The sequence below is a fragment of the Rhinoraja longicauda genome, chromosome 2 (assembly GCF_053455715.1).
Source record: "Rhinoraja longicauda isolate Sanriku21f chromosome 2, sRhiLon1.1, whole genome shotgun sequence".
Classification (NCBI taxonomy): Eukaryota; Metazoa; Chordata; class Chondrichthyes; order Rajiformes; family Arhynchobatidae; genus Rhinoraja; species Rhinoraja longicauda.
Window position 1 is genome coordinate 110969763 of NC_135954.1, and position 26070 is coordinate 110995832.

The window sequence follows — 26070 nt, forward strand, 5'->3', positions numbered from 1 at the left end:
CAGGTGCCGTCTCGGTGGTCCCCCCCTGCAGGCTGCCTCCCACCCTGACCAGCAGAGCCTCCCGGAGAAGGTTGAGTATAGTTTAGGAGCAGAGAGGTCCTTCTGCAGTTGCACAGGGTCCTGGTGAGACCGCACCTGGAGTACTGTGTGCAGTTTTGAGGAAGGACATTCTTGCCATTGAGGGCGTGCAGCGTAGGTTCACCAGGTTAATTCCCGCGATGGCGGGACTGTCGTAAGTTGAAAGACTGGAGCGACTAGGCTTGTAAACACTGAAATTTAGAAGGATGAGACGGGATCTTATAGAAACATATAAGATTATTAAGGGGTTGGACACGTTAGAGGCAGGAAACATGTTCCCAATGTTGGGGGAGTCCAGAACCAGGGGCCACATTTTAAGAATAAGGGGTAGGCCATTTAGAACTGAAACCCAGAGAGTTGAGAATTCTCTGCCTCAGAAGGCAGTGGAGGCCAATTCTCTGGATGCTTTCACGAGAGAGTTTGATAGAGTTCTTAAAGATAGCGGAGTCGAGGGATATGGGGAGAAAGCTGGCATGGGGTACTGATTGTGGATGATCAGCCATGATCACGGTGAATGGCGGTGCTGGCTCGAAGGGCCACATGGCCTCCTCCTGCACCTATTGTCTATGTTTCTCTGACTTGTTTTCCAGATTCACGCCAACTGTCGCATCAGGCGGGTGTATTTCTCCGACCGGTTGTACTCTGAGGACGAGCTGCCGGCTGAGTTCAAGCTGTATCTGCCCGTGCAGAATAAAACCAAGGTTAGTGTGAGCGGGAGCCTCGTCACCCCACCACTGCTGGGAAACGCAGAACAGTACAGAAGGACAGACACACAATGCTGGAGTAACTACGCGGGTCGGGCAGCATCTGCACAGAAAAAGGAATAGGTGACACTTTGGGTCGACACCCGTCTGCAGACAGTCTGAAGAAGGGTCTCGACCCGAAACGTCACCTATTCCTTTTCTCTAGAGATGCTGTCTGACCCGCTCCAGCTTTTTGTGTCCACAGTTTAAACCAGCATCTGCAGTTCCTTCCTACACATAGAACAGCACAGGGACAGGCCTTTCTGCCCACAATGTCATGCTTAACATGATGCCAAGACCAACTCTCCTCGGCCTGCACACAATCCGTGTCCCTTCATTGCCTGAAGGGAAACCTGGTTTAGTTTAGTTTATTGTCAGGTACAGTGAAAAGCTTTTGTTGCATGCTAACCGGTCAGCGGAAAGACAATACATGATTACAATTGAGCTGCCCACAGTGTACAAAGTAAGAGATGTTGCTGTTGGAGTAAAGGTTTAAAAGAGTGTTGTGATTGTAATGCGTGATTGCAGATCCACTCTTCTGTGATCAGCACACAGAGTCCCCTGGCTTGGCCTCTGTTTATCCATTGTGCATATCCAAAATCTCAAACACCACTAGCATTTCTGCCTCCACCACTACCTCTGGCACCACGCACCCTCCACTCTGAATTAAAACTACTTGCCCTGCGCATCTCTTTTCACCTTTGTCCTCTCATCTTAGAGCTATGTCCTCTACTGTTTTCCATCCTGGGGGGGGGGGGGGGGGAAGGTTCTGACTGTCTACCCTATCTATGTGTCCCATGACTTTATACATTTCTATCAGGCCTTCCTGCAACCTCTAGCTTTGCGAGAAGTCTAGCAACCTCTAGACTTTCTAGACAATCCAAAGTCCTGTCCAACTGCTCCCTCTAATCCAGGCATCATTCTGGTAAACCTCTGCACCTGGGTGGCATGGTTGCGTAATGATTGAGCTACTACCTCACAGCGCCAGAGACCCGGGTTCGATCCTGATCACGGGCGCTGTCTGTGTGGAGTTTGCACGTTCTCCCCGTGACCTGCGTGGGTTTTCTCCCAAGATCTTTGGTTCCCTCCCACACTCCAAAGACGTAGAGTTTTTTAGGTTAATCGGCATGATATAATTGTTCCTCGTGTGTGTAGGGTAGCATTTTAATGTGCAGGGATCGCTGGTCGGCAGGGACTCGGTGGGCCGAAGGGCCTGTTTGCACACTGTATCTCTAAACTAAACCATCTCCAAAGGCTTCATTATCCTTTCTGTAATGGGGCGCCCACAATACTCCAAATGTGGCCTAACCTAAGTCCTAAAGCTGCATTACTACTTCCTGACAATGCCCTGACCTACAAAAGCAAGAAGGGTCTCGACCCGAAACGTCCCCCATTCCTTCTCTCCTGAGATGCTGCCTGACCTGCTGAGTTACTCCAGCATTTTGTGAATAAATACCTTCGATTTGTACCAGCATCTGCAGTTATTTTCTTATACAAAAGCAAGTGTACCATTGGCCTGGATTAGTGGGTCTTGTGTACAGAGAAGTGGTTGGACAGATTTGAACTGCATTGTGTGGACCACTGGAGAGACCTGACAGAAGTGTATACAATTATGAGAGGCATTGATAGGGTAGACAGTCAGAACTGTTCTACCAGGATGTAAATATGAAATATTAGAAGGCATAGCTTTGAGGCAAGTGGGACAAAGATTGTAGGTCTGTTTAACAGTGTGGTGGGTGTGTGGTACATGCTGCCAGGGGTGGTGGCGATGGTAGACTTAAGAGACGTTTGGACAGGCACTTGGATATGGATCGGTGCAGGCAGATAAGAGCTGGTCACGCCATCATGATTGCCACAGACGTCGAGGATAATCCTGCACTCTGTGTTCCCAGCGGCTTCTGGCTGGAAACAAACTCTTGGGAGTCGTGCCGTGTTTTCAGGGGACAGTGCCGACTGGTTTTCATCCCGTGACCTTTTGGGACTTGGAGTGATACAGTGTGGAAACAGGCCCTTCAACCCAACTCGTCCACACCGACTAATATGTCCCAGCTACACTAGTCCCACCTGCCTGTATTTGGTCCATATCCCTCCAAACCTGTCCTGCCCATCTACCTGCCTAATTTATTTCTTAAACATTGGGATAGTCCCTGCCTCAACTACCTCCTCTGGCAGCTTGTTCCATGCACCCACCACCGTCTGTGTGAAAAGGTTACCCCTCAGATTCCTGTAAACTCTTTCCCACTTCACCTTAAACCTATGTCCTCTGGTCCTCGATTCGCCTACTCTGGGCAAGACACTCTGTGCATCTACCTGATCTATTCCTCTCATGATTTTATACACCTCTATAAGATCTCCCCTCATCCTCCTGCTGTTGGATCAAAGTGTTTATTCATTCTCGGTCTCGCCCTGACCTCCAAGCTGGGTGAGGACAGAAGTGAGGTTGGAACACTACGCAGCAGCCAAGGCAAGCTGAGGGATGTTGGCACATGTAGGGCGGCACGACGATAGAGTTGCTGCCTCACAGCACCAGAGACCCGGGTTCCATCCCGACTCTGGGTGCTGTCTGTATGGAGTTTATCTTCTCCCGGTCTCCGGTTTCCTCCCACACTCCAGAGACAAGAAGGTTTATAGGTTGATTGGCTTGGTTTAAATGTAACTTGTCCCCAGTGTGTGTAGGATAATGTTAGCGTGCTGGTCGGCCCGGGCCTAGTGTCTCTCTAAACTAAACATCTTGCCACTGCTGCAGGCCGGCCGGCAAGCAAGCTGCCATGAAGTATGTCTCCTCTACAGAGGGAGGGGTTGAGGAGGGTGTAATGTGAATGTGTGTATCCTCTTTCCAGTGAGCCGCGTGTGCAGGATGAAGGATCCACGGTCCGCCAGAGACTCCCGTGTCTCGTCTCGTCCGTACCTCCCCCCGGGGAAACACCTTGGAAAGTGAATGCTTTGTATATTTTCATTTAATGTAAACCCCAGTGTTTAAACGGTGTTTGCTGTGCTTTTTAATATTGTGCCTTTTAACTAGAAATAAAATTCTCAAATTTGAGTGGGTTGGAGTTTCATTGAAGGTTGGAGAGGAGCGTGGCCATGGAGTTAGAGGGGAGGCTACGAGGCTGGGTGGGGGGAGTGTGTGGGGAGGTAGGGGGCTGTATACAGTGTATCCATCCATGAGTGAGAGGAGGGGTAGTACACAGGAGAGGGTGGGTGTAGGAAGGCAACCATCCCTGAGACAATTGATAGAGGGAGGGGGGGGGGGGGGGGAAGATCTCTAACCCATATATTCCTCTTGGGATGTATCGAGCTACAAAAACTAGAACAGTTGAGGTTATGCACAGGGTGAAGCTCCATCTTCACCGTCCTGTCACACACTCCCTGGGCAGGGACAGTGCAAGTTACAGCACAGTAAGACCCTTAGCCTAGAAGGTTCTCACTCTGTCTCAGCACTGCCTAATACTAGCCCAGCTAACTCTGTGGAAAGACCACATGATAACTGCCAATGCAACAAGTAAAGGGGTCACACGGATCCTTCTGAAGAGTTTCATTTACACAAGCATTTACAACTGTAAACAAACAGTCCTCCAAAGAAATAGCCGCTGCCCGAACATCATTGAAAAGATCGTTTATTTAAAAAACACCGTGTTCTGGCAGGATTGCTCCACGCTGGGACTCCCAGACCTTGTTTATTCCATGATTTACAATAAATGTCTCCACATGATTTAAAAATCTACAAAAAAAACTTGGCACAGGCAGACTGACATCAGTATTGGACATTGAACTGATCCACGCAGTAAACACAATTGATGGGACCGCCGCCCCTCAGGAGAGTTACAGGCACCGACGGTGGTGGAAGGCCACTCGAGCGCAGGTCTGATGCCATCAGAGCCCAGCACCTGAACACACAGGACTCCAGGCTGGGACCCGTCATCACCATCCAGCTGTGGAGGGGAAGGAAGGCAGGGACGGGGCGGGACGGATGAGAAGAGGGTAAGGGGAGGGATGGGAAGAGGGTAAGGAGAGGGATGGGAAGAGGGTAAGGGGAGGGATGGGAAGAGGGTAAGGGGAGGGATGGGAAGAGGGTAAGGGGAGGGGAGGGGAGAAGAGTGGAAGTAGGGAGAATTGAGGAAGAGAGAGGAAGGTGGGTGGGAGAGGTGGTATTGGCTGGAGGCATGGATGTTTTCACACACCTGTGCATATAAAGAGCGCTCTGAACAACATCCCTGAACTCATCTGTACTCAGTTCTCCATTGAGGGGACAAGTAAGAGGCTGGGGTAAAGGGCTCCCAGCGGGGGGCAGTGCCAGGTAGCGAGGCAGGTGGATGGTGTCACCGTTACTCTAGCCCTGCCTCCAGGGGCAACAGTCCTTGCCCACACACACCCTGTGTTTCCTGGCTTGGGCTCAGCTGCCTTTTACAATAATGGCCTCACCGGAAAAAAAACAGGTCTTCCCCCAGCGTCACAGAGCAGGGGAGGAGGGTGGGGTTCACACACAGTGTGGCACCCACCTCCCCTCCTGTCCACGTGTCTCCCACGCTGGGGTCTGGGGTCCGCTTGCTCCTCCTGGACTGGCGGGGGAGGGAACACACAGGGAGGGCTCCCCTTCCCCTCTTTTCTGAGATGATGGAGCCCAGCAACAGGCAAAAATGGTTCAGTGTCCAAAGACGGGTGTCGACCTGAAACATCACCCATTCCTTCTCTCCAGAGATGCTGCCTGTCCCGCTAAGTTGCTCCAGCATTTTGTGTCTATCTGTGGTTCAGTGACCGCTGGACCCCGCAGGTCTGTGTGACCCAGACCACAGGGTGGTGGTTCCTGAGCAGAGGGCAGTTGCACCCCACCCCTGGGGTGGTAACTCCCCGTGCCACCGCCAGGCAGGCAGGGTGTGGACGGAGCTGACACTCCCCCGATTGCAACGACGCTGCGGGTTTCTGTCTCACAGTAAGAAACGGGCTTACAATCAAAACTACAAAGAGTCAGGCACTTGGTGAAATACAACAACTGAGGGCAGACAGCAGGGGAGAGAGGCTGGGATTTACACACAACAGCCAACGCCATCCCTCCTGCCCCCTGTGTCTCTCACACTTGGGTCTGGGCACTATGCCCGCTGTCCACAGAGGGGTGTGGGCTGAGCTGAACAAATGGGGGGTGGGTGGACGGGCAGGGAGTGGGTTCCTCTTCAGTCTCCCCATAGCTAACGCGGCAAGGTGGAGTCAGGTCCCGTGAACTTGGACAGAGGGATGGAGGGGCTGAGACTCTAGTCCTTCGGGATGGACTGTGGCCTCAGCTCGTCGAAGCCTCTTCTGTCACAGAGATGTCCCTGGCTGAAGGTTCACACCGGCCGACAATCTCTCCAACACACATGGAGATTCACTGAGCACCGGCCACAATGTACAAGGGGCCAGCTCAGGGCAAGAGGGGACTTTCTTTCTCCCAAACGGTGGAGGAGGGTTTTTACGTTGATTGTGGAAATGAGGAACAGCAGTTGCTGTCTACGCTGGTCTAACACTGAGTGCTCTGTTGTAAAATTCACAGAGGAGTTGCTGTCAGAAAGTGGACAGTGACCTCCCAGGTTTGGACCTTGGAGACATCAGCAGGTTGTAGCTTCTGGGGAATCTCATCAAACCCCCCCTCCACCTCAATATTTCTTTCTCCCCCACCCTCCCTTCGTGGCGTGTACATCAACAGTAGGCAGGTGACCACATGGAGGGGGGGAGAGGACTGAGCTTCTGCCCGGGCCATTGGCAGGGGCAAGGGTGGCAGCTCGGAGTTCTCTCGCCTCCCCACACAGCCCGGGACGGGCATTCCCTTTAAGGCATTGATTATTCATGTACAAAAAACAAATGTTTATCCAAAAAAAGGGTCCACCGGTAAAGCTGGCAGCAAGGGTCCATACCAGGGGTGGGTGGGGGGGCCATGCCCGGGCTGGGGATGGGTTGTGGACCCTCAGTCTGTACACAGTCAGGGAGTGTGGGTGAGGTAGGGTGGGTGCCCAGGCTGGCGGGTGTGGGGAGGGGTAGGGTGGGTGCCCGGGCAGGGAGTGGGGGCCCATGCCCAGGCTGGCAGGGGCTGGGGGTGAGGTAGGGTGGGTGCCCGGGCCGTGGATATGGGATGGGGTAGGGTGGGTGCCTGGGTAGTGGGTATGGGGAGGGGTAGGGTGGGTATGGCATGGAGTAGGGTGGGTGTCATGGGTGTGGGTATGGGATGGGGTAGGGTGAGTGCCCGGGCAGTGGGTGTGGATACGGGATGGGGTAGGGTGGGTGGCCGGGCAGCAGGTGAGGTTATGTGGTGGGGTAGGGCGGGGTGGGTGCCCAGGCCAGTGGGGGGGGGGGTGGGAGGGTGTTGTGGGCGTTGGTGGGTGGGCGCCGCGGGCGGGGCGAGTGGGCAGGAAGGTGGGCGTGCGGCCTCTCCTGGGTCACAGGCTGCCCTCGTAGTTGAGGATGTAGTAATCGTGCACGTACATGAGCACGGCCACCGGCTGCCCAATGATCAGAGACAGCCACACCGCCGCGTTGCCATAGTTGCCGCTCAGGAACCTCCCGACCAGCCAGGCCAGCGGCACCTGCACCAGAGAGAGCCCGAGTCAGAGACCCCACTCAATAATCCCCCCCTCCCACTCCCCTCACCCACCTGCACCTCCCCCTCCCCTCACCCACCCCCTCCCCTCACCCACCCCCTCCCCTCACCCACCCCCCTCCCCTCACCCACCCCCTCCCCCTCCCCTCACCCACCTGCACCAGGGAGAGCCCGAGTCAGAGACCCGCTCAATAACCCCCCCCCATCGCTCCCCCTCCCCCCAACCACCCCCTCCCCCTCCCCTCACCCACCACCTCCCCCTCCCCCCCCCCACCGCTCCCCCCTCCCCCCCCAACCACAACCTCCCCCTCCCCTCTCCCACCACCTCCCCCTTCCCTCACCCACCTGCACCAAGGAGAGCCCATCAGAGACCTGCTCAATAATTCCCCCCCACCCTTCCAGCACTTCCCCCCCCTCCACAACTACCACTCCCTCCCCTCCCACCTGCACCAAAGCCCGAGTCAGAGAGATCCCACTCAATAATCCCCCCCCCTCCCCGTCTCTCCCACCTGCACCAAGGAGAGAGCCCGAGTCAGAGACCTGCTCAATAATCCCCTCCCTTCCCACCACCTCCCGCTACCACCTACAGCTGAGTGAGGCACAGGCCACTCACTTGTTCAACCTCCCCCCCTCCCACCGTCTCCCCCCCTAAGCCCCTACCCCCCTGCAGCAGAGACAGGTGCTTGATAAACCAACCAACTCACCACTAGCCCCCACTCCCTACCCCCTCCCTCCCCCCCCACCTCTCAGAGCTACTCACCTGTGCCATCATGCCCATGAACGCCCAGGGACGGAACATCTTCAGCGGGATGCTGACCAGGTACTGTGGGAGTGAGAGAGCCCGGTGAGTGCCACAGTGGGAATATCAGCCACCCCTTGCCTACCCCACCGCTGGCTGACAGCTCACCTCAGCACCACTCTCCTGCACCAAGCCCATGAAACGGGAGCAGGAGGAACCAAGTGGCCCTCCAGATGCTCCAACACAACAAGATCTAGTCTTGGCCTCTATCCTCGTGCTTCTCTGTAGTGTCTGCCTTGAATACATGGCATAACTCTGCCTCCCACACCCCCTTGGCTAGAGGATGCTACTGATTCACCAAACTCATGGAGGAGAAACCTTGCTTCGTATCTACTGATGGTGGACCAGTCCTCATTCAGAGACATTGACCATGGATTCTGGACACTCAGCAGGGTTCAGTGCTGGGCCCGTTACTGTTTGTCATCTACATCAATGATTTGGATGAGAACAAGATTAGCAAGTTTGCTGATGATATGAAAGTGGGTGGTTTTGCAGAGAGTGAAGATGGTTGTGAAAGATTGCAGCAGGATCTTGATGGATTGGCCAAGTGGGCTGAGGAATGGATGATGGAATTTAATACAGAGAAATGTGAGGTGTTACATTTTGGGAAGTCTAACATGGGCAGGACCTACTTAGTGAATGGCAGGCCTCTGGGGAGTGTTGTAGAGCAGAGGGATTAAGGAGTGTAGGTGCATGGTTCCTTGAAGGTGGAGTCGCAGGTAGATAAGGTGGTCAAAAAGGATTTTGGCACATTGGCCTTCATCATCAGTCAGAGTATAGAGTATAGACGTTGGGAGGTCATGTTGCAGTTGTATAAGATGTTGGTGAGGCCACATTTAGAGTATTGTGTTCAGTTCCTCTGTTATAGGAAAGATGTTATCAAGGTGGAAAAGGTACAGAGAAGATTTACGAGGATGTTGGCAGGACTAGAGGGTGTGAGCTTTAGGGAGAGGTTAAGTAGGCTGGGCTTGTTTCCACACTGCATCACTCTATGACTCTAAGATCACCTCTTATGCTCCTGTACTCCAAGGAATAGAGGCCTAGCCTGCTCAACCTCTCCCTACAGCTTAGGCCCTTGTATCCTGGCAACATCGTCATAAATCTGCTCTGCACACTCAGTCTTTTAAACTCAGTGTATACCCAGTCAGCTTAATCTCTGCTCTCCTGAAAAACTCGAGGGAATAAGCCTGGTGAATCTTCTATGTACAGGTAGTTCTGTCATAACACACGTATCTATTACATGTTTTGGATATAACGTGATTGATGAATTAGGGAACACTCTCTGTATTTCGCGGGCCAAATTGGCTATAACATAACTTTCATTGGGAACTAGAGAACCACTTAAAAATTACTCTGGAAGTTAACAGGCAGGAAAAAGCTGCCTTGAATTCAAACAGTCTCGGGGAAGAAACACCTATTTCCAGGTAATCTCCCTGCAGTAATCAGACACCATTGTCTCTTCAGAACACAGTCTGTCAGTTTCACTGTGGGTGGCCATTGAAATGGAGAAGTAATCACTTCTATTGACACTTAGACGATTATTAAATAATAACTTACAGCCTTGAGTATTTTGCAGTAGCAAAGATAAACTTAATTGCTATATAAACCCTGAAGGACAATAGACAATAGACAATAGGTGCAGGAGTAGGCCATTCAGCCCTTCGAGCCAGCACCGCCATTCAATGCGATCATGGCTGATCACTCTCAATCAGTACCCCGTTCCTGCCTTCTCCCCATACCCCCTCACTCCGCTATCCTTAAGAGCTCTATCCAGCTCTCTCTTGAAAGCATCCAACGAACTGGCCTCCACTGCCTTCTGAGGCAGAGAATTCCACACCTTCACCACTCTCTGACTGAAAAAGTTCTTCCTCATCTCCGTTCTAAATGGCCTACCCCTTATTCTTAAACTGTGGCCCCTTGTTCTGGACTCCCCCAACATTGGGAATATGTTTCCTGCCTCTAATGTGTCCAATCCCCTAATTATCTTATATGTTTCAATAAGATCCCCCCTCATCCTTCTAAATTCCAGTGTATACAAGCCCAATCGCTCCAGCCTTTCAACATACGACAGTCCCGCCATTCCGGGAATTAACCTAGTGAACCTACGCTGCACGCCCTCCATAGCAAGAATATCCTTCCTCAAATTTGGAGACCAAAACTGCACACAGTACTCCAGGTGCGGTCTCACCAGGGCCCGGTACAACTGTAGAAGGACCTCTTTGCTCCTATACTCAACTCCTCTTGTTACGAAGGCCAACATTCCATTGGCTTTCTTCACTGCCTGCTGTACCTGCATGCTTCCTTTCATTGACTGATGCACTAGGACACCCAGATCTCGTTGAACTCCCCCTCCTCCTAACTTGACACCATTCAGATAATAATCTGCCTTTCTATTCTTACTTCCAAAGTGAATAACCTCACACTTATCTACATTGAACTGCATCTACCATGTATCCGCCCACTCACACAACCTGTCCAAGTCACCCTGCAGCCTTATTGCATCTTCCTCACAATACACACTACCCCCCAGCTTAGTATCATCTGCAAATTTGCTAATGGTACTTTTAATCCCTTCGTCTAAGTCATTAATGTATATCGTAAATAGCTGGGGTCCCAGCACCGAACCTTGCGGCACCCCACTGGTCACTGCCTGCCATTCCGAAAGGGACCCATTTATCCCCACTCTTTGCTTTCTGTCTGTCAACCAATTTTCTATCCATGTCAGTACCCTACCCCCAATACCATGTGCCCTAATTTTGCCCACTAATCTCCTATGTGGGACCTTGTCGAAGGCTTTCTGAAAGTCGAGGTACACCACATCTACTGACTCTCCCCTGTCAATTTTCCTAGTTACATCCTCAAAAAATTCCAGTAGATTTGTCAAGCATGATTTCCCCTTCGTAAATCCATGCTGACTCGGAATGATCCTGTTACTGCTATCCAAATGCTCAGCAATTTCGTCTTTTATAATTGACTCCAGCATCTTCCCCACCACTGATGTCAGACTAACTGGTCTATAGTTACCCGTTTTCTCTCTCCCTCCTTTCTTAAAAAGTGGGATAACATTTGCTATCCTCCAATCCACAGGAACTGATCCTGAATCTATAGAACATTGAAAAATGATCTCCAATGCTTCCACTATTTCTAGAGCCACCTCCTTAAGTACCCTGGGATGCAGACCATCAGGCCCTGGAGATTTATCAGCCTTCAGTCCCATCAGTCTACCCAAAACCATTTCCTGCCTAATGTGGATTTTCTTCAGTTCCTCCATCACCCTAGGTTCTCCGGCCCCTAGAACATTTGGGAGATTGTGTGTACCTTCCTCAGTGAAGACAGATCCAAAGTAACGGTTTAACTCGTCTGCCATTTCTTTGTTCCCCATAATAAATTCCCCTGCTTCTGTCTTCAAGGGACCCACATTTGCCTTGACTATTTTTTTCCTCTTCACGTACCTAAAAAAACTTTTGCTATCCTCCTTTATATTATTGGCTAGTTTACCCTCGTACCTCATCTTTTCTCCCCGTATTGCCTTTTTAGTTAACTTTTGTTGCTCTTTAAAAGAGTCCCAATCCTCTGTCTTCCCACTCTTCTTTGCTATGTTATACTTCCTCTCCTTAATTTTTATGCTGTCCCTGACTTCCCTCGTCAGCCACAGGTGTCTCTTACTCCCCTTAGAGTCTTTCCACCTCTTTGGAATAAATTGATCCTGCAACCTCTGCATTATTCCCAGGAATACCTGCCATTGCTGTTCTACCGTCTTCCCTGCTAGGGCCTCCTTCCAGTCAATTTTGGCCAGCTCCTGCCTCATGCCTCTGTAATCCCCTTTGCTATACTGTAATACTGACACTTCCGATTTTCCCTTCTGCCTTTCCATTTGCAGAGTAAAACTTATCATGTTGTGATCACTGCCTCCTAATGGCTCTTTTACCTCTAGTCCCCTTATCAGATCAGGATCATTACACAACACTAAATCCAGAATTGCCTTCTCCCTGGTAGGCTCCAGTACAAGCTGTTCTAAGAATCCATCTCGAAGGCACTCTACAAACTCTCTTTCCTGGGGTCCATTTCCAACAAAGAATCTCTGGAGAGAAGGAACAGATGACGTTTCAAGTTGGACAAAGAATGTGTTGTTGCGAGTCTCAAACCCTCCAGCCCCTAGCCTTTCCTCCGTGCTCACAGATGTCTGAATAACTCTATTGTCAACAGCACGAGGCTTCTTCAGAACACAGGTATCACGTCAGAGCACAACTACCTCTACCTCCTTCTCTGGGTTGGATATTAAATCGTTCCCCTCTCACCTTAAACTTAAATCCCCTGGTTTTCGATTCTCCTACCCTGCGGAAAAGACTGCATCCACCCTGTCTATTGCCCTCATGATTTTATAAGATTACCCCTCAACCTACTGCACTCCATGGAATAAAGTCCTAACCTGCCCTGCCTCTCCCGCTACTGTACTTCAGGCCCTCGAGTCCTGGCAACATCCTCACAAATCTTCTCTGCAGTCTTCTCAGGTTAACGATGTCCTTCCTGTAACACGGTGACCAAAACTGGACACCATACTCCAAGATGGAAACAAAGTGCTGGAGTAACTCAGCGTGTAAAGGCAGCATCTCTGGAGCAAAGGAACAGGTGAAGTTTTGGGTCGGAACCTTTTTTTTTTTCAGACACCTCAGCGTTCTGGGATATCCAGGACGTTCCAACTTGAAACGTCATCTGTTCCTTCTCTCCAGAGATGCTGCCTGACCCTGCTGAGCTACTCCAGCACTTTGATACTATCTTTAGTATGAACCAGCATCTGCAGTTCCTCCTTGTACAAAACTGGCCTCACCAACAACTTGTACAAGTACAACATAACATTCTGTACCCAGCATTCTGACTGATGGAGGCCAGCGTGATAAAAACCCGGTTCTCAGTTAGACCCTGCCCCAGCAGTGCTGAGAGTGACCCTGCCCCAGCCACAGAGAAAACGAGAGCTCCAGATCCTGACCTCGTGGAAGAAAGCAGAAGCGAGGAAGACCGCAGCCTGAGCCATCCTCCTGTTCACTCCCCGCTTCAGCATGGGCTTGTAGAAGTGTCTGTGGGGGAAGAACCAGTAGCTTTAGATTAGTCATTCCTCAATCCACAAACATAACTCAACAAGATAGACACAAAAGGCAGCAGTAACTCAGTGGGACAGGCAGCATCTCTGGAGAGAAGGTATTTATTCACAAAATGCTGCAGTAACTCAGCAGGTCAGGCAGCATCTCAGGAGAGAAGGAATGGACCCGAAACGTCACCCATTCCTTCTCTCCTGAGATGCTGCCTGACCTGCTGAGTTACTCCAGCATTTTGTGAATAAATACCTTCGATTTGTACCAGCATCTGCAGTTATTTTCTTACATCTCTGGAGAGAAGGTCAGAGACCCTCAGGCAACATCTGTGGCTCTGCCCACATCAACCTTTTTGGTCACGTCTTCAAAACACTCAGATTCATGAGACACGATCTCCCTTGTACAAAAACATGCCCACTATCCCTAATCAGTTCCCGAATATCCAAATACATATATACGTATTACCCCTCAAAACTGTCTTACAGAACGTGTCTACCACAGATGTCAGGCTCACTGGTTTACAGATCCCAGGGTTTTTCTTGCAACCCTTAAAAAGAATCCAGACCCAATAAACCGGAGGTAATTTTACAGAGATCAATTAACCTGCAAACTTTGGGAGATGGGAGGAAACCGGAGCACCCGGAGGAAAGCTGAAAGGTCACAGGGAGAACGTGCAGACACCACATGGGCAGCACCAGCGATCAGGGTTGAACCCAGCTCTCTGCGGCATGTGAGCCAGCAGCTTCACCAGCTGTGCCACCCTACCACCTCAGTTCTTTGCCCATTCTAGCTACTCTGGGCTGATCCTCACCTCTGTAGTTGGCAGGATTTGAACCTGTGGGGGGAAACTCCGATGAATTTCTAGTCCATCGCCTTAACCACTCAGCCATGAATACCACACTCACGCTTGGTTTGGGAATAGCGTTGCCCAAGACCGCAAGAAATCGCCTAGAGTTGTGGATGTCACCCAGTCCATCACACCAACCAGATTCCCCACCATTGACTCCATTTGCACTTCAAGCTGCCTCAGAAAAGCAACCAACATAGTCAAACAATTGTCCCAGCCCGGTCATTCCTCCTTCTCCCTGCTCCTGTCGGGCGGAAGGTACAGAAGCTTGAAAGCGCGCACCACCACCAGACTCAGGAACAGCTCCCTCCGCCCCCCAGTTATCAGGCTTCTGAACGGCCCTTCCATAAGCTAGGGCACTGTCTGATTCACCTCTACCCCATTGCGGACATTGGACTTTGTCTCTGCAACTGGTGCGATACTATGCTGAGAACTATATTCATAGAAACATAGAAAATAGGTGGAGGAGTAGGCCATTCGGCCCATTCTGCACTCTGTATCTTCCCCTTGACTCTATCTATTGCACTTGAGTTTGACTTGATTGTAGTTATGTATGGTATATCTGATCTAATTGGATCGCATGCAAAACATAGTTATTCACAGTACCTCGGTACACATGACAATAACAAACCCAAAACATCATCTATCTTAGACCGTTGCTATTCACAGGCATTGTCTCCTGGCTCCCCAGCACTAAGGAGACCTCATAAATCCGGGCTGGATGCAGATCCGAGACCATTGGGCATATTGAACACCGTCGGACTTGTGTGTCTGAGGTTCAGGAGCCTTGGGAAGACAGCAAGCACCCAAATCCAGTCACAGGCCCTCACCTGCTGCACCATTTGTGGACCGGAATATTCCAATTCTTCCAGAAGTACGTCACCGTTTCAGAATTCCTAGGGCAGGAGCAAAGGGTGGTGGCTTAGTGAATAAGTGACTTCAATGGACTTGACAGTCAGAACGATGTTCCCCCATGGTGAAAAATAATCAGTCTAGAGGGCATGGTTCCAAGGTGAATGGGGCAAGGTTTAAAGCTGCTGAATGGTCCATCCATAAGCTAGGGCACTGTCCGATTCACTACCCCATTGTGGACATTGGACTATGTCTGCAGAACTGATGCGCTACAATGCTGAGAACTATACTCTGCACTCTGTATCTTCCCCTTTGCTTCACGTATTGTAATTGAGTTTGACTTGATTTTATTTTTTTAGATTTTTAGATTTAGAGATACAGCGCAGAAACAGGCCCTTCGGCCCACCGGGTCCGCACCGCCCAGCGATCCCCGCACACGAACACTATCCAATTTTAAAAAAACATTTGCCCAGCCAATTAACCTACAGACCTGTACGTCTTTGGAGTGTGGGAGGAAACTGAAGATCTCGGAGAAAACCCACGCAGGTCACGGGGAGAACGTACAAACTCCGTACAGACAGCACCCGTAGTCAGGATCGAACCTGAGTCTCCGGCATTGCATTCGCTGTAAGGCAGCAACTCTAAAGCAGCGCCGCCGTTATGTATGGTATATCTTTGGTATAAAGATTGGGGAATTTATTTGTTTTACATAGAGGGCACGGGAGGGGTGCCTGGAACACGCTTCCAGGGTCAGTGGTGGAAGCAGATACGATAGTGGCTTTTAGCTAGACATACAGACATGGGGGGATATGGATCACGTGCGCACAGAGGTTAACTTGGCATCATGACTTGATCCTGACAACGGGTGCTGTCTGTACGGAGTTTGTACGTTCTCCCCGTGACCTGCATGGGTTTTCTCCGAGATCTTAGGTTTAATCCCACACTCCAAAGACGTACAGGTTTGTAGGTTAATTGGCTGGGTGTAAAAGTTTTAAAAAAAAATGTCTCTAGTGTGTGTTGGGTAGTGTTTGTGTGCGGGGATCGCTGGTCGGTGAGGGCTCAGTGGGCCGAAGGGCCTGTTTCCGTGCTGTATCTCTAAACTAAACTGTGCTGCACTGTTGCATGTTCCAATAACAAAGTGGCCACTCTCTCTGCGAGCTTCACCCCTCCCTCTTACCCCCAAAGTGAAGGTGACCAGAGTTGTGAATAACACTCCCCATGGTCCGTGTGCAGTGCCACAGGTTGCAGCGATGCTGAGCTGTCAGAGTAGCAGGTTCATGTTTCTGCACAGAGGTGGGCCACAAATCCATAGGAGTATCTCAGTGCACCACGGCATTCCTCCACAACACAGAGGGGGAGTGGGGAGCACAAGAGGCCACAGCACAATTTACGCTATCGAATCCAGTGATTCGATAAGGATACACCAAGAGACACCAGGAGCGTGGGAGGCGGAGGGGAGACACGACAGAGGTGTATAAAATTAGACGGCATAGATAGGGTAGACGGTCAGAACCTTTTTCCCCAGGGTGGAAATGTCAAAGACTAGAGGGCAAAGCTTCAAGGCGAGGAGGGACGAAGTTTAAAGGAGACGTGCGGGGAAAACTTTTTAAAAAAAAGTGTGTTGGGTGCCTGGAACGCATTGCCAGGGGTGGTGGTGGAGGCAGATCCAATAGAAGGTTTTTAGATAGGAACATGGATATGCAGGGGACTGAAGAAGATGAGGAGGAATGTCTTTAGTCAGAGGGTGGTGAATCTGTGGAATTCTTTGCCACAGAAGACTGTGGGGGCCAAGTCAATGGATATTTTTAAGGTAGAGATTGATAGATTCTTGATTAGTACGGGTGTCAGGGGTTATGGGGAGAGGCAGGGGAATGGGGTTAGGAGAGAGAGAGAGCGAGATAGATTAACCATGATTGAATGGTGGAGCATACGGGATGGGCCAAATTCTGCTCCTATCACTTCTGGCCTTATGAGGGATATGGATCACGTGCAGGCAGAAGAGATGATGTTTGACTTGGTATCATGCTCAGCACGGACATTGTGGGCCGAAGGGCCTACTCCTGTGTGCATGTTCAAAGGCTTGACTGTGTCGGACTGGCTCTGATGATACGTGGGTGATTTTAGTGGAGGATACAGCCGACAGTGAAGTGAAGTGAAGGGAATGGCCAGGCCGCTGTGTGGGGAGTTGCTGCCTGATGGTACACACGGGCTGGGTCACCCCCCCCCATGTGCTGCAGAGAGCCGCCCTTACCACCAGTCCCTGTAGAACTCCCGATCACCAAACTGCAGCAGCTCAGCCAGGAAGTTCATGGAGGAGTGGAAGAACCAGTAGAAGAAGATGAGCCAGATGAGGTGGTTGGGAACCTGCAGGAGATGAGTGACGGAGAGGTCAGTTCACGGTGAAGCAGTGTCCACTAACAACTCCAATACTGGTCCATGAGGCATCAAAACTACACCAAATCATCAGCCACTGTTTCATAAACATCCATTTCATATTTTGCTGCACTTGACACACTTGAACTCTGGGTCAATGCCAAACCACTGAGAAACCAAAACACTCCTCTTATTTCATTGCAACCTTTTCTATCTTGTGTCGGTACAGCGGTAGAGTTGCTGTGTTACAGCACCAGAGACCCACGCTCGATCCTGACTACGGGTGCTGCCTGTATGGAGTTTGCACGCTCCCTCCGTGACCTCGTGGGTTTTCTCCTGGTGCTCCAGTTACCTGCCACACTCCAAAGACGTACAGGTCTGTAGGTTAATTGTCTTGTAATTTGTGTAAATTGTTCCTAGTGTGAAGGATAGTGTGGGGATCGCTGGTCGATGCGGACTCGGTGGACCAGAGGGCCTGTTTCCGTGCTGTATCTCTAAACTTAAACCAAATCTCACATGGCCACTAACATCCCACAATGCCAGAGCCTGGCTCTGATCCCTCATCTCCTGGCTGTGACATAAAAGAGGCATTAGTAGCCATGCGAGTTAGAAATGTTGCAATTAAACAAGGGGCGTTCGGGTTCCTCTGCGCTGGGATTGATCTACACTGGGAGCAACCACTGAAAGTACTGACCCGCACGTCTTTGGGAGGTGTGAGGAAACCAGAGCACCCAGAGGAAACCCACGCGGGAGAACGTGCAAACTCCACACGGGTGGCGTCGGACATCAGGATCAGCAGTCTGAAGGAGGGTCTCGACCCTGAACATCTCCCATCCCTTCTCTCCGGAGATGCTGCCTGCCCACGCTGAATTACTCCAGCACTGTGTGTCTATCAGGATCTGAAAGCTGGTGCTGGAGGCGAGGCAGCAGCACTACCCGCTGCCCCATACCCAGGTAATCCTTGACACTGGGAACACCACACAGAAGCTGGCAGCCCCACTCCTGGTTTGGGTTAGACTGGGTTGGATCAGGTTGGTTGTACACTGTGGTAAAACACTCAGGGGACCCTCATACACCAGCTTGGTGAACACTGAACATTGAATTCCCCCATTCCCCCAGCCTACTCACAACCTCCCCCCCTCTTTTCTTGGATGTGCACCCATTTCTCCCTTTCCCATCCCCCCTCTCCCCTTCCACCTATATCCCTTTCCTCTGGCCTCACTTTTCTAAAAATCTTCTCTCATTACTTATCCTTCCATCTCTGGCCTTTGTCCACCCATCTGCCAATCAACTCCCCCCTCACCTGTATCCATCCATCACTTGTGCAGAAAAGAATGTATCCACCCATCACTCATGTAGATGCTGGTTTAAATCAAAGGTGGACACAAAATGCTGGGGTAATTCAGCGGGACAGGCAGCATCTCGGGAAAGAAGGAATGGGTAACGTTTTAGGTCGAGGCTCTGATGTCTTCTGATTCTTGAGTGGTGAAGAAGGGTCCTGACCAAAAACGTCACGCATCCTTTTCCTCCAGAGTTGCTGCCTGACCTGCTGAATTACTCCGGCATTTTGTGTCTATCTTTGGTATAAACCGGCATTTGCAGTAGTTTCTACACATTATCTGTGTGGATTTTGCATCCTGTCCGTGACTGCATGGATTTTCTCTGGAAAACTGAAGAAAGTTCCGGGCCCTGTCCATTGCCTCCACTGGTGCTGCAAAAGCCGCTGAGTTCCTCTCGCACTGTGTGCTTAAAATACCAAGGGTAGCTGGGTTGGCGTAAACCTAATTCTTAAAAGGAAGAAAACTACTTACTGCAAGCTTCAGAAGGCGCTCAATCATCCTGGAATAGTCCATGTCCTGAAATATTTACCACAGCTGATTATACTCAGAAGGGAAAGGCAAACATTGACAGCACATTGACCACAAGTGCTCACTATAATCACTGTGCGAGCACGCAGAAGAAACTAAACAGAAACTACAATGAGGAGTTACTGAAGACAGCATAAGGGGTCATAAAAGATAATGACGATGCATGTTCTTGATGCACCCACTGACATAGAGCTCCGGAGTTTGGAGATGTTGCCAATGTTCAGCAGCTGACAGGGCTCTCAGGAACAGGATTAAACACAGGAGCTCAAAGCAATGTAAAGGCAGGTTTGCGTAGGAAGGAACTGCAGATGCTGGTTTAAACTGAAGATAGACAACAAGCTCTCTCTCCATCCCTCTCCAACCAAAATCATACCAATTTCAAAGTCGTCTTGTTAAGTCTCATTGTCACCAAAATCATACCAATTTCAAAGTCGTCTTGTTAAGTCTCATTGTCTGTTCTCGTTTTCACCTAGTACATAGATAACAATGGCCTGTTTCCTTTATCATCCTTACCTTTTTGCATATCTTTCATTCATCTATAAACTAAAACACTTGTTTGTTTGTTTGTTCCTGAACTGCAGCCAAAACGGTACACGACAGTGGGCCAATTTTAGGCCCCTTACTCACCGTCTTCCCTTTGGTGCAAATGGAAGTTTCATTGAAATCGGTGTTATATTTTTTAAGTGTTTCACATTTTAAAGTTTAAATCTATCTCCTAGGGAGGGAGGGAGGGGGGGGGTGGAGGGAGGGAGGGAGTGGGGAGGAAGGAAGATAAGGGGGGTTGAGGGGATGGAATGGCGGGGAGGGGAAGGGAGGAAGGGGGAGGGGGAGAGGGAGAGAGGGAGAGAGGGGAGGGGGGAGAGAGGGGGGGGGGGGAAGAGGGTGCTGCACCAATGCAGGAGATGTTTGGACCCAATAAGTCCACCTGGTCTAGTTTATTTTATATCTCTGTGCAACACCGTATATATACCTCTCGTTTCCCTTTCCCCTGACTCTCAGTCTGAAGAAGTGTCTCGACCTGAAACGTCACCTATTCCTTTTCTCCAGAGATGCTGTCTGACCTGCTGAGTCACACCAGCTTTTTGTATCTATCTTGGGTTCACTGATATACTTCAATATAGTTTGGTTTAGAGAAACACTAGTTCTACTGTATGTTATCCCCACTTTCTCATCCACCCTATACGCGAGGCAATTTAACCGGCAAACCTGCCGTTTTAGTTTGAGTTTAGTTTATTGTCACATGTATCGAGGTGCAGCGAGAAGGTTTTGTTGTGCGTTGACCAGTCAGCAGAAAGACAACACATGATGACAATCGAGCCATTCACAGTGTACAGATACATGACAGGTCGGGATGGAAGCTGGGTCTCGGGCACTGAGGTAGCGGCTCTACCCGCTGCGATACCATGACGCCTTTTACCGCAGGGGAGGAAGTCCGCTGTCCTTCGTCGGACTGGTCTGGAAGTGGCTCCAGACCCACCACTTTACGGCCCGGTGAAATGGCACCCTCGGCACTGGAGCAAGTGGGCATGGGCATGGAGAGCCAGCCTAGTCCACAACACCCCCGCCTTACACTTGAATCAAATTGGCGCAGCGATGGCTCAGAACAAGATAGGAAAGGCTTTGAGGGATGTGAAGCGAGAACGATCGAGGCCGTTACTGGTGACTTACCTTGAATGGCTTCATGGAGTTCTGTATGGCTGGCACTATCCACTGTGGAAACAAATCAAGACAAGACTCTCTCAGCTGATCCAACATTGTTATGCAAGGCATTCAACATGAGCTGCAGGACATTGCTTACCACGGTAGTCCCTGACATTTCTAACTCTGCCACAATTATGTTCAGCACAGACATGGTGGACCGAAGGGCCTGTTCCTGTGCAGTACTGTTCTATATGTTCCATATGTTCTATACACTAAAGAACATAAGGATAGAAGCAGGGGCTGGCCATTCAGCCATTGCCCACTGCACCATTCAATGAATGTCACGGCTGATATTTAGATACAGCACGGAAACAGGCCCTTTGGCTCAACTTGTCCAGACTGACCCCATCATAGCGAGTTCAATCCCACACCGGTGACTGGGCAGATACCAGGCTGATCCTCTGGCCAGACGATCCTCTGATCCTTGGATAGACGAATATCCCAACAGCATGAACGTTGATTTCTCCAGTTACAGGTAACCCCCACCCCCTGCTCTCATAGAAACATGGAAAATAGGTGCAGGAGGAGGCCATTCGGCCATTCGAGCCAGCACCGCCATTCATTGTGATCATGGCTGATCATCCACAATCAATATCCATTGACTCCACGAGCCCCTAGAGCTCTATCTAACTCTCTTTTAAATTCATCCAGTGAATTGGCCTCCACTGCCTTCTGTGGCAGAGAATTCCACAAATTCACAACTCTCTGGGTGAAAACTTTTTTTCTCACCTAAATGGCCTCCCCTTTATTCTTAGACTGTGGCCCCTGGTTCTGGACTCCCCCAACATTGGGAACATTTTTCCTGCATCTAGCTTGTCAAGTCCTTTCATAATTTTATATGTCTCTATAAGATCCCCTTTCATCTTCTGTTCTACTAAAGCCCTCACATGCACCCCTTTCCCCCAGCTCTAGGTCCACCCTTCCCCCTCCCCCACATCCTCCTTATGGTCGTCACCCACCCCAACCTCATTCCCCCCCCCCCCCCCTTTCCCTGCCCTTATCCTCCCCCATTTACCCACCACGCCTCCCTTTGGCTCTACATTTGCACCCTTTTGTCCTCCCCTGAACACCTTCAGCCTCAGTTACTCTCTCCACCCCTCTCTCCCCAATGGGACTTATCTGGATCCACCCATCACTTGCCGACTCTTGCCTCACCAATTCCCCTCATCTATTCCATCCAGTGATCTCCCCTCTACTTCAGTCTGAAGAAGCATCCCCACACATAATGTCGCCTGTCCATTCCCCTCCACAGATACTGCCTGACCCATTGAGTTCCTCCACAATAGACAATAGATGCAGGAGGAGGCTATTCGGCCCTTCGAGCCAGCACCGCCATTCAATGTGATTATGGCTGATCATTCTCAATCAGCACCGTGTTCCTGCCTTCTCCCCATACCCCCTGACTCCGCTATCCTTAAGAGCTCTATCTAGCTCTCTCTTGAAAGCATTCAGAGAATTGGCCTCCACTGCCATCTGAGGCAGAGAATTCCACAGATTCACAACTCTCTGACTGAAAAAGTCTTTCCTCATCTCCGTTCTAAATGGCCTAACCCTTATTCTTAAACTGTGGCCTCCTGTTCTGGACTCCCCCAACATTGGGAATATGTTTCCTGCCTCTAACGTGTCCAACCCCTTAATAATCTTATACGTTTCGATAAGATCCCCTCTCATCCTTCTAAATTCCAGTGTATACAAGCCTAGTCGCTCCAGTCTTTCAACATATGACAGTCCCGCCATTCCAGGAATTAACCTAGTAAACCTACGCTGCACACCCTCAATAGCAAGAATATCCTTCCTCAAATTTGGAGACCAAAACTGCACACAGTACTCCAGGTGCGGTCTCACTAGGGCCCTGTACAACTGCAGAAGGACCTCTTTGCTCCTAACGACTGCTGAAGGACCTCTTTGCTCCAGCACTTTTTGTTTTGCTCAAGATGCCAGCATCTTCAGTCTGTTGTGTCTCCATGGAATACAAGATTTGGGACATCATCATCAACATACAAGGGTGGTGAATCTGTGGAATTCATTGCCACAGAAGGCTGTGGAGGCTGTTAATGGATATTTTTAAGGCAGAGACAGGTAGATTCTTGATTAGTGCGGGTGTCATGGGTTGTGGGGAGAAGGCAGGAGAATGGGGTTAAGAGGGAAAGATAGATCAGTCATGATTGAATGGCGGAGTAGACGTGACAGGCCAAATGGCCTAATCCTGCTCCTATCACTTATGAACATGAACATCATGTTACAACTGCCTGACCCGCTGAGTTTCTTCAGCTATTTGTTTTTGTCATGGGTTATAGAAGCAGAATTAGGCCATTCGGCCCATCAAGTTTATTCCGTCATTCAATCAAGGTTGACCTATCTTTCCCTCTCAACCCCATTCTCCTGCCTTCTCCCCATAACTCCTGACACCCTATCATCAAGAATCTGTCAATCGCCGCAAAAATATCTATTCACATGACCTCTGCAGCCTTCTGTGGCGATGAATTCCAACAATTCACCATTCATGACTGAAGAAATTCCTCCTCATCTCCTTTCTAAAGGTACGTCCTTTTATTCTGAGACTGGCCTCTCACACTAGTGGAAACATCCTCTGCACATCCACTCCACCCAGGCCTTTCACTATTTGGTAAGTTTCAATGAGGTCCCCCCTCATCCTTCTAAACTCCAGCGAGTACAGGCATAGTGCTGTCAAACGCTCATCACACATTAACCCACTCATTCCTGGGATCATTCTCGTAATCCTCCTTTGGACTCTCTTCAACGCCGGCACATTCTTCCTATTAAACTTCTTTTGCTTATTGTGTTACCCCAATGAGTGCTCAGTTTTGTAGACCTGTTATGCTGCTGCAAGTTAAGAATTTAATTATTCTGTCTTCGGTACATAGGACAATGAAACACTCTTGAGTCTTGACTCACCTGCTGAATTAACCCCACTTGTAACTGGATGAAGAATAGCTGAAAGGAAATAAAAAATAACTAACATTAAAACTGAGAACGGAAACAAGGGGAAACTGAAAAGTGTCCACAACATGAGAACAGAAGGCCGTTCAGCCTTCCCTCCCCGCAACTCCCTTTACTCACCTTTGCTGCATTTACACTGACATCCAGATTGGACCAAGAAACCCCCCCCCCCACCTCAGCAACACAACCACTGGGGTTGAAGATTTTCACCACCATCTTGTGTCCTTATAAGCGGTCTCGATTTAGATTATTAGATGGTGCCCTCTTTATATTGGATTCGCCAACAGAAGAGAAACAATGCACAAAGCAACCATCTGCAGATAACCTGAAACATGAACTTTGTTTCTCTCTCCACTGATGCTGCCTGACCTAATGAGTGTTTCAGTACTTTCTGCTTTCATTTATGACAAATCTTTTTTCAATAGACATGAGAAAGACTCAATAGACTTTCAAAAGATATTTGGACAGGTATGTGAATATGAAGGTTAAGGGCCAAATGCAGGCCCGTGCAGCTTAGTATAGTCAACTTAGCTAGTATGTCAACTTGGTGAACCGCATGCTGTATAGCTCTCTGACACTTTTAACGTCCTGTCAAGTCTAGGCCTTTAGCCTCTGAAGGGAATAGATTATCTAAATTAATGTATAAAATATTGTCATTTAACCCATCATCAATATGCCAACATATCATCATTCTTGAGTCGTAGAGCACAGAACCGACCCTTTGGCCCATCAAGTCTATGCTGACCCTCAAGTACTGATCGATACCAATCCCATTTATTAACATTTGTCCACAGCCTTCTGCAGCCTGGTTGATCCCAACCCCACACTCCTCTCTCAAATCCTTTATAAATATCTTGCCCCTCTAGGTTTCAAGCATGGTATGTGGGGAGAAGTTTCCTTCTGCCTCTTTCATAAATTTCTCTCCCTCTCTCTCTCTCAGGTCTTCATCGTCAGTCTCCTCCGTTCCATGGAAAACAGACACAACTTCCCCAGTCTCTCCACACAACGGAGACGTTCCATCTCAGGCAACATTTCACTGCATCTCCTCTGCACTTCCTCCAGTGCAATCTCATCCTTCCTATAGTATGGCGACCGGAACCGTACATAGTACGCCCACTGTTGGTTAATCAATGTTTACAAGGTCGTGCCTTAACCTACCTGCCCATGCCTCGGTTAATGAAGGGGTCTATCCTCCCTGCCTTAGTTATCATATTGATCCTGAAGAATAAGATGAATGGGGTCCACGGTGAAGTGATGGTTTGGCTTATCGATGGAAGATAGAGAGCAGTGGTGGAAGGGGGCTACTCAGGCCAGGGGTCTGGGAGCAGTGCTCTGCTGGGATCTCTGTTGTTTGTGATACATATAAATGACTTGAGATGTAAATCTAGATGGGTCGGCTGGTAAACTTGCCAACAACACAAAAAAAATCGGGAAAGCTGTGGGCAGCGAGGAATGGCCGTCAAAGGATAAAGCGGGAAATTGATCAGCCACAGATACGGCAGAGAAATAGCAGAAGAATAGCAGGGGCGCAGCGGTAGAGTTGCTGTCTTACAGCGAACGCAGCGCGGAGACTCAGGTTCGATCCTGACTATAGGCGCTGTCTGTACGGAGTTTGTACGTTCTCCCCGTGACCTGCGTGGGTTTTCTCCGAGATCTTCGGTTTCCTCCCACACTCCAAAGACGTACAGGTATGTAGGTTAATTGGCTGGGCAAATGTAAAAATTGTCCCTAGTGGGATAGTGTTAATGTGCGGGGACCGCTGGGCGGCGCGGGCCCGGTGGGCTGAAGGGCCTGTTTCTGCTCTGTATCTCTAAATCTAAAGAGTTTAATCTGGGCAAGTATGAGGTATCGCACTTTGGGAGGTCAAATGCAATAGAGAAATGTACAATTAATGACAGGATTGTTGTCCAGAGGGATCTAGGGGTCCAAGTCCACAGCTCCCTGAAAGTGGATAGCATGGTAAAGAATGGATATGGTATGCTTGCCCTCATCGGTTGGGGCATTGAGTAGTCAGGAAATACAAAACTTTGGTTTGGCTACATTTGGAGTATTGGTTGCCTCCATTACAGGAGGCTTTGGAGAGGGTGCTGAAGGGATTTACCAGTATGCTGCCTGGATTAGTGAGTCTTAACTAGAAGCAGAGGTTGAACAAACTTGGATAGACACAAAAAACTGGAGTAACTCAGTGGGTCA

The 26070-nt window shown here is 49.8% G+C and overlaps 1 protein-coding gene and 1 long non-coding RNA gene across 2 annotated transcripts in view; one reads left to right on the forward strand and one right to left on the reverse strand.

Moving 5' to 3' along the window:
* Positions 1-662: 662 nt before the first annotated feature.
* LOC144610832 (uncharacterized) lies at positions 663-3864 on the forward strand. The gene is made up of 2 exons (XR_013549453.1): positions 663-779; positions 3662-3864. It is a non-coding gene; the product is annotated as an uncharacterized LOC144610832 (long non-coding RNA).
* A 3217-nt stretch (positions 3865-7081) lies between these two features.
* The window catches only part of dgat1a (diacylglycerol O-acyltransferase 1a), an 80675-nt gene continuing 61686 nt past the window's right edge, over positions 7082-26070 (reverse strand). Inside the window, exons 10-17 of the mRNA XM_078425799.1 lie at positions 23833-23871; positions 20884-20925; positions 19159-19203; positions 17226-17338; positions 14953-15018; positions 13173-13260; positions 8147-8209; positions 7082-7372 (exon numbers count right to left, since the gene is read on the reverse strand). Coding sequence (XP_078281925.1) covers positions 7226-7372; positions 8147-8209; positions 13173-13260; positions 14953-15018; positions 17226-17338; positions 19159-19203; positions 20884-20925; positions 23833-23871 — 603 coding nt within the window. The 3' untranslated portion in view covers positions 7082-7225. The remainder of the gene's footprint in view (positions 7373-8146; positions 8210-13172; positions 13261-14952; positions 15019-17225; positions 17339-19158; positions 19204-20883; positions 20926-23832; positions 23872-26070) is intronic.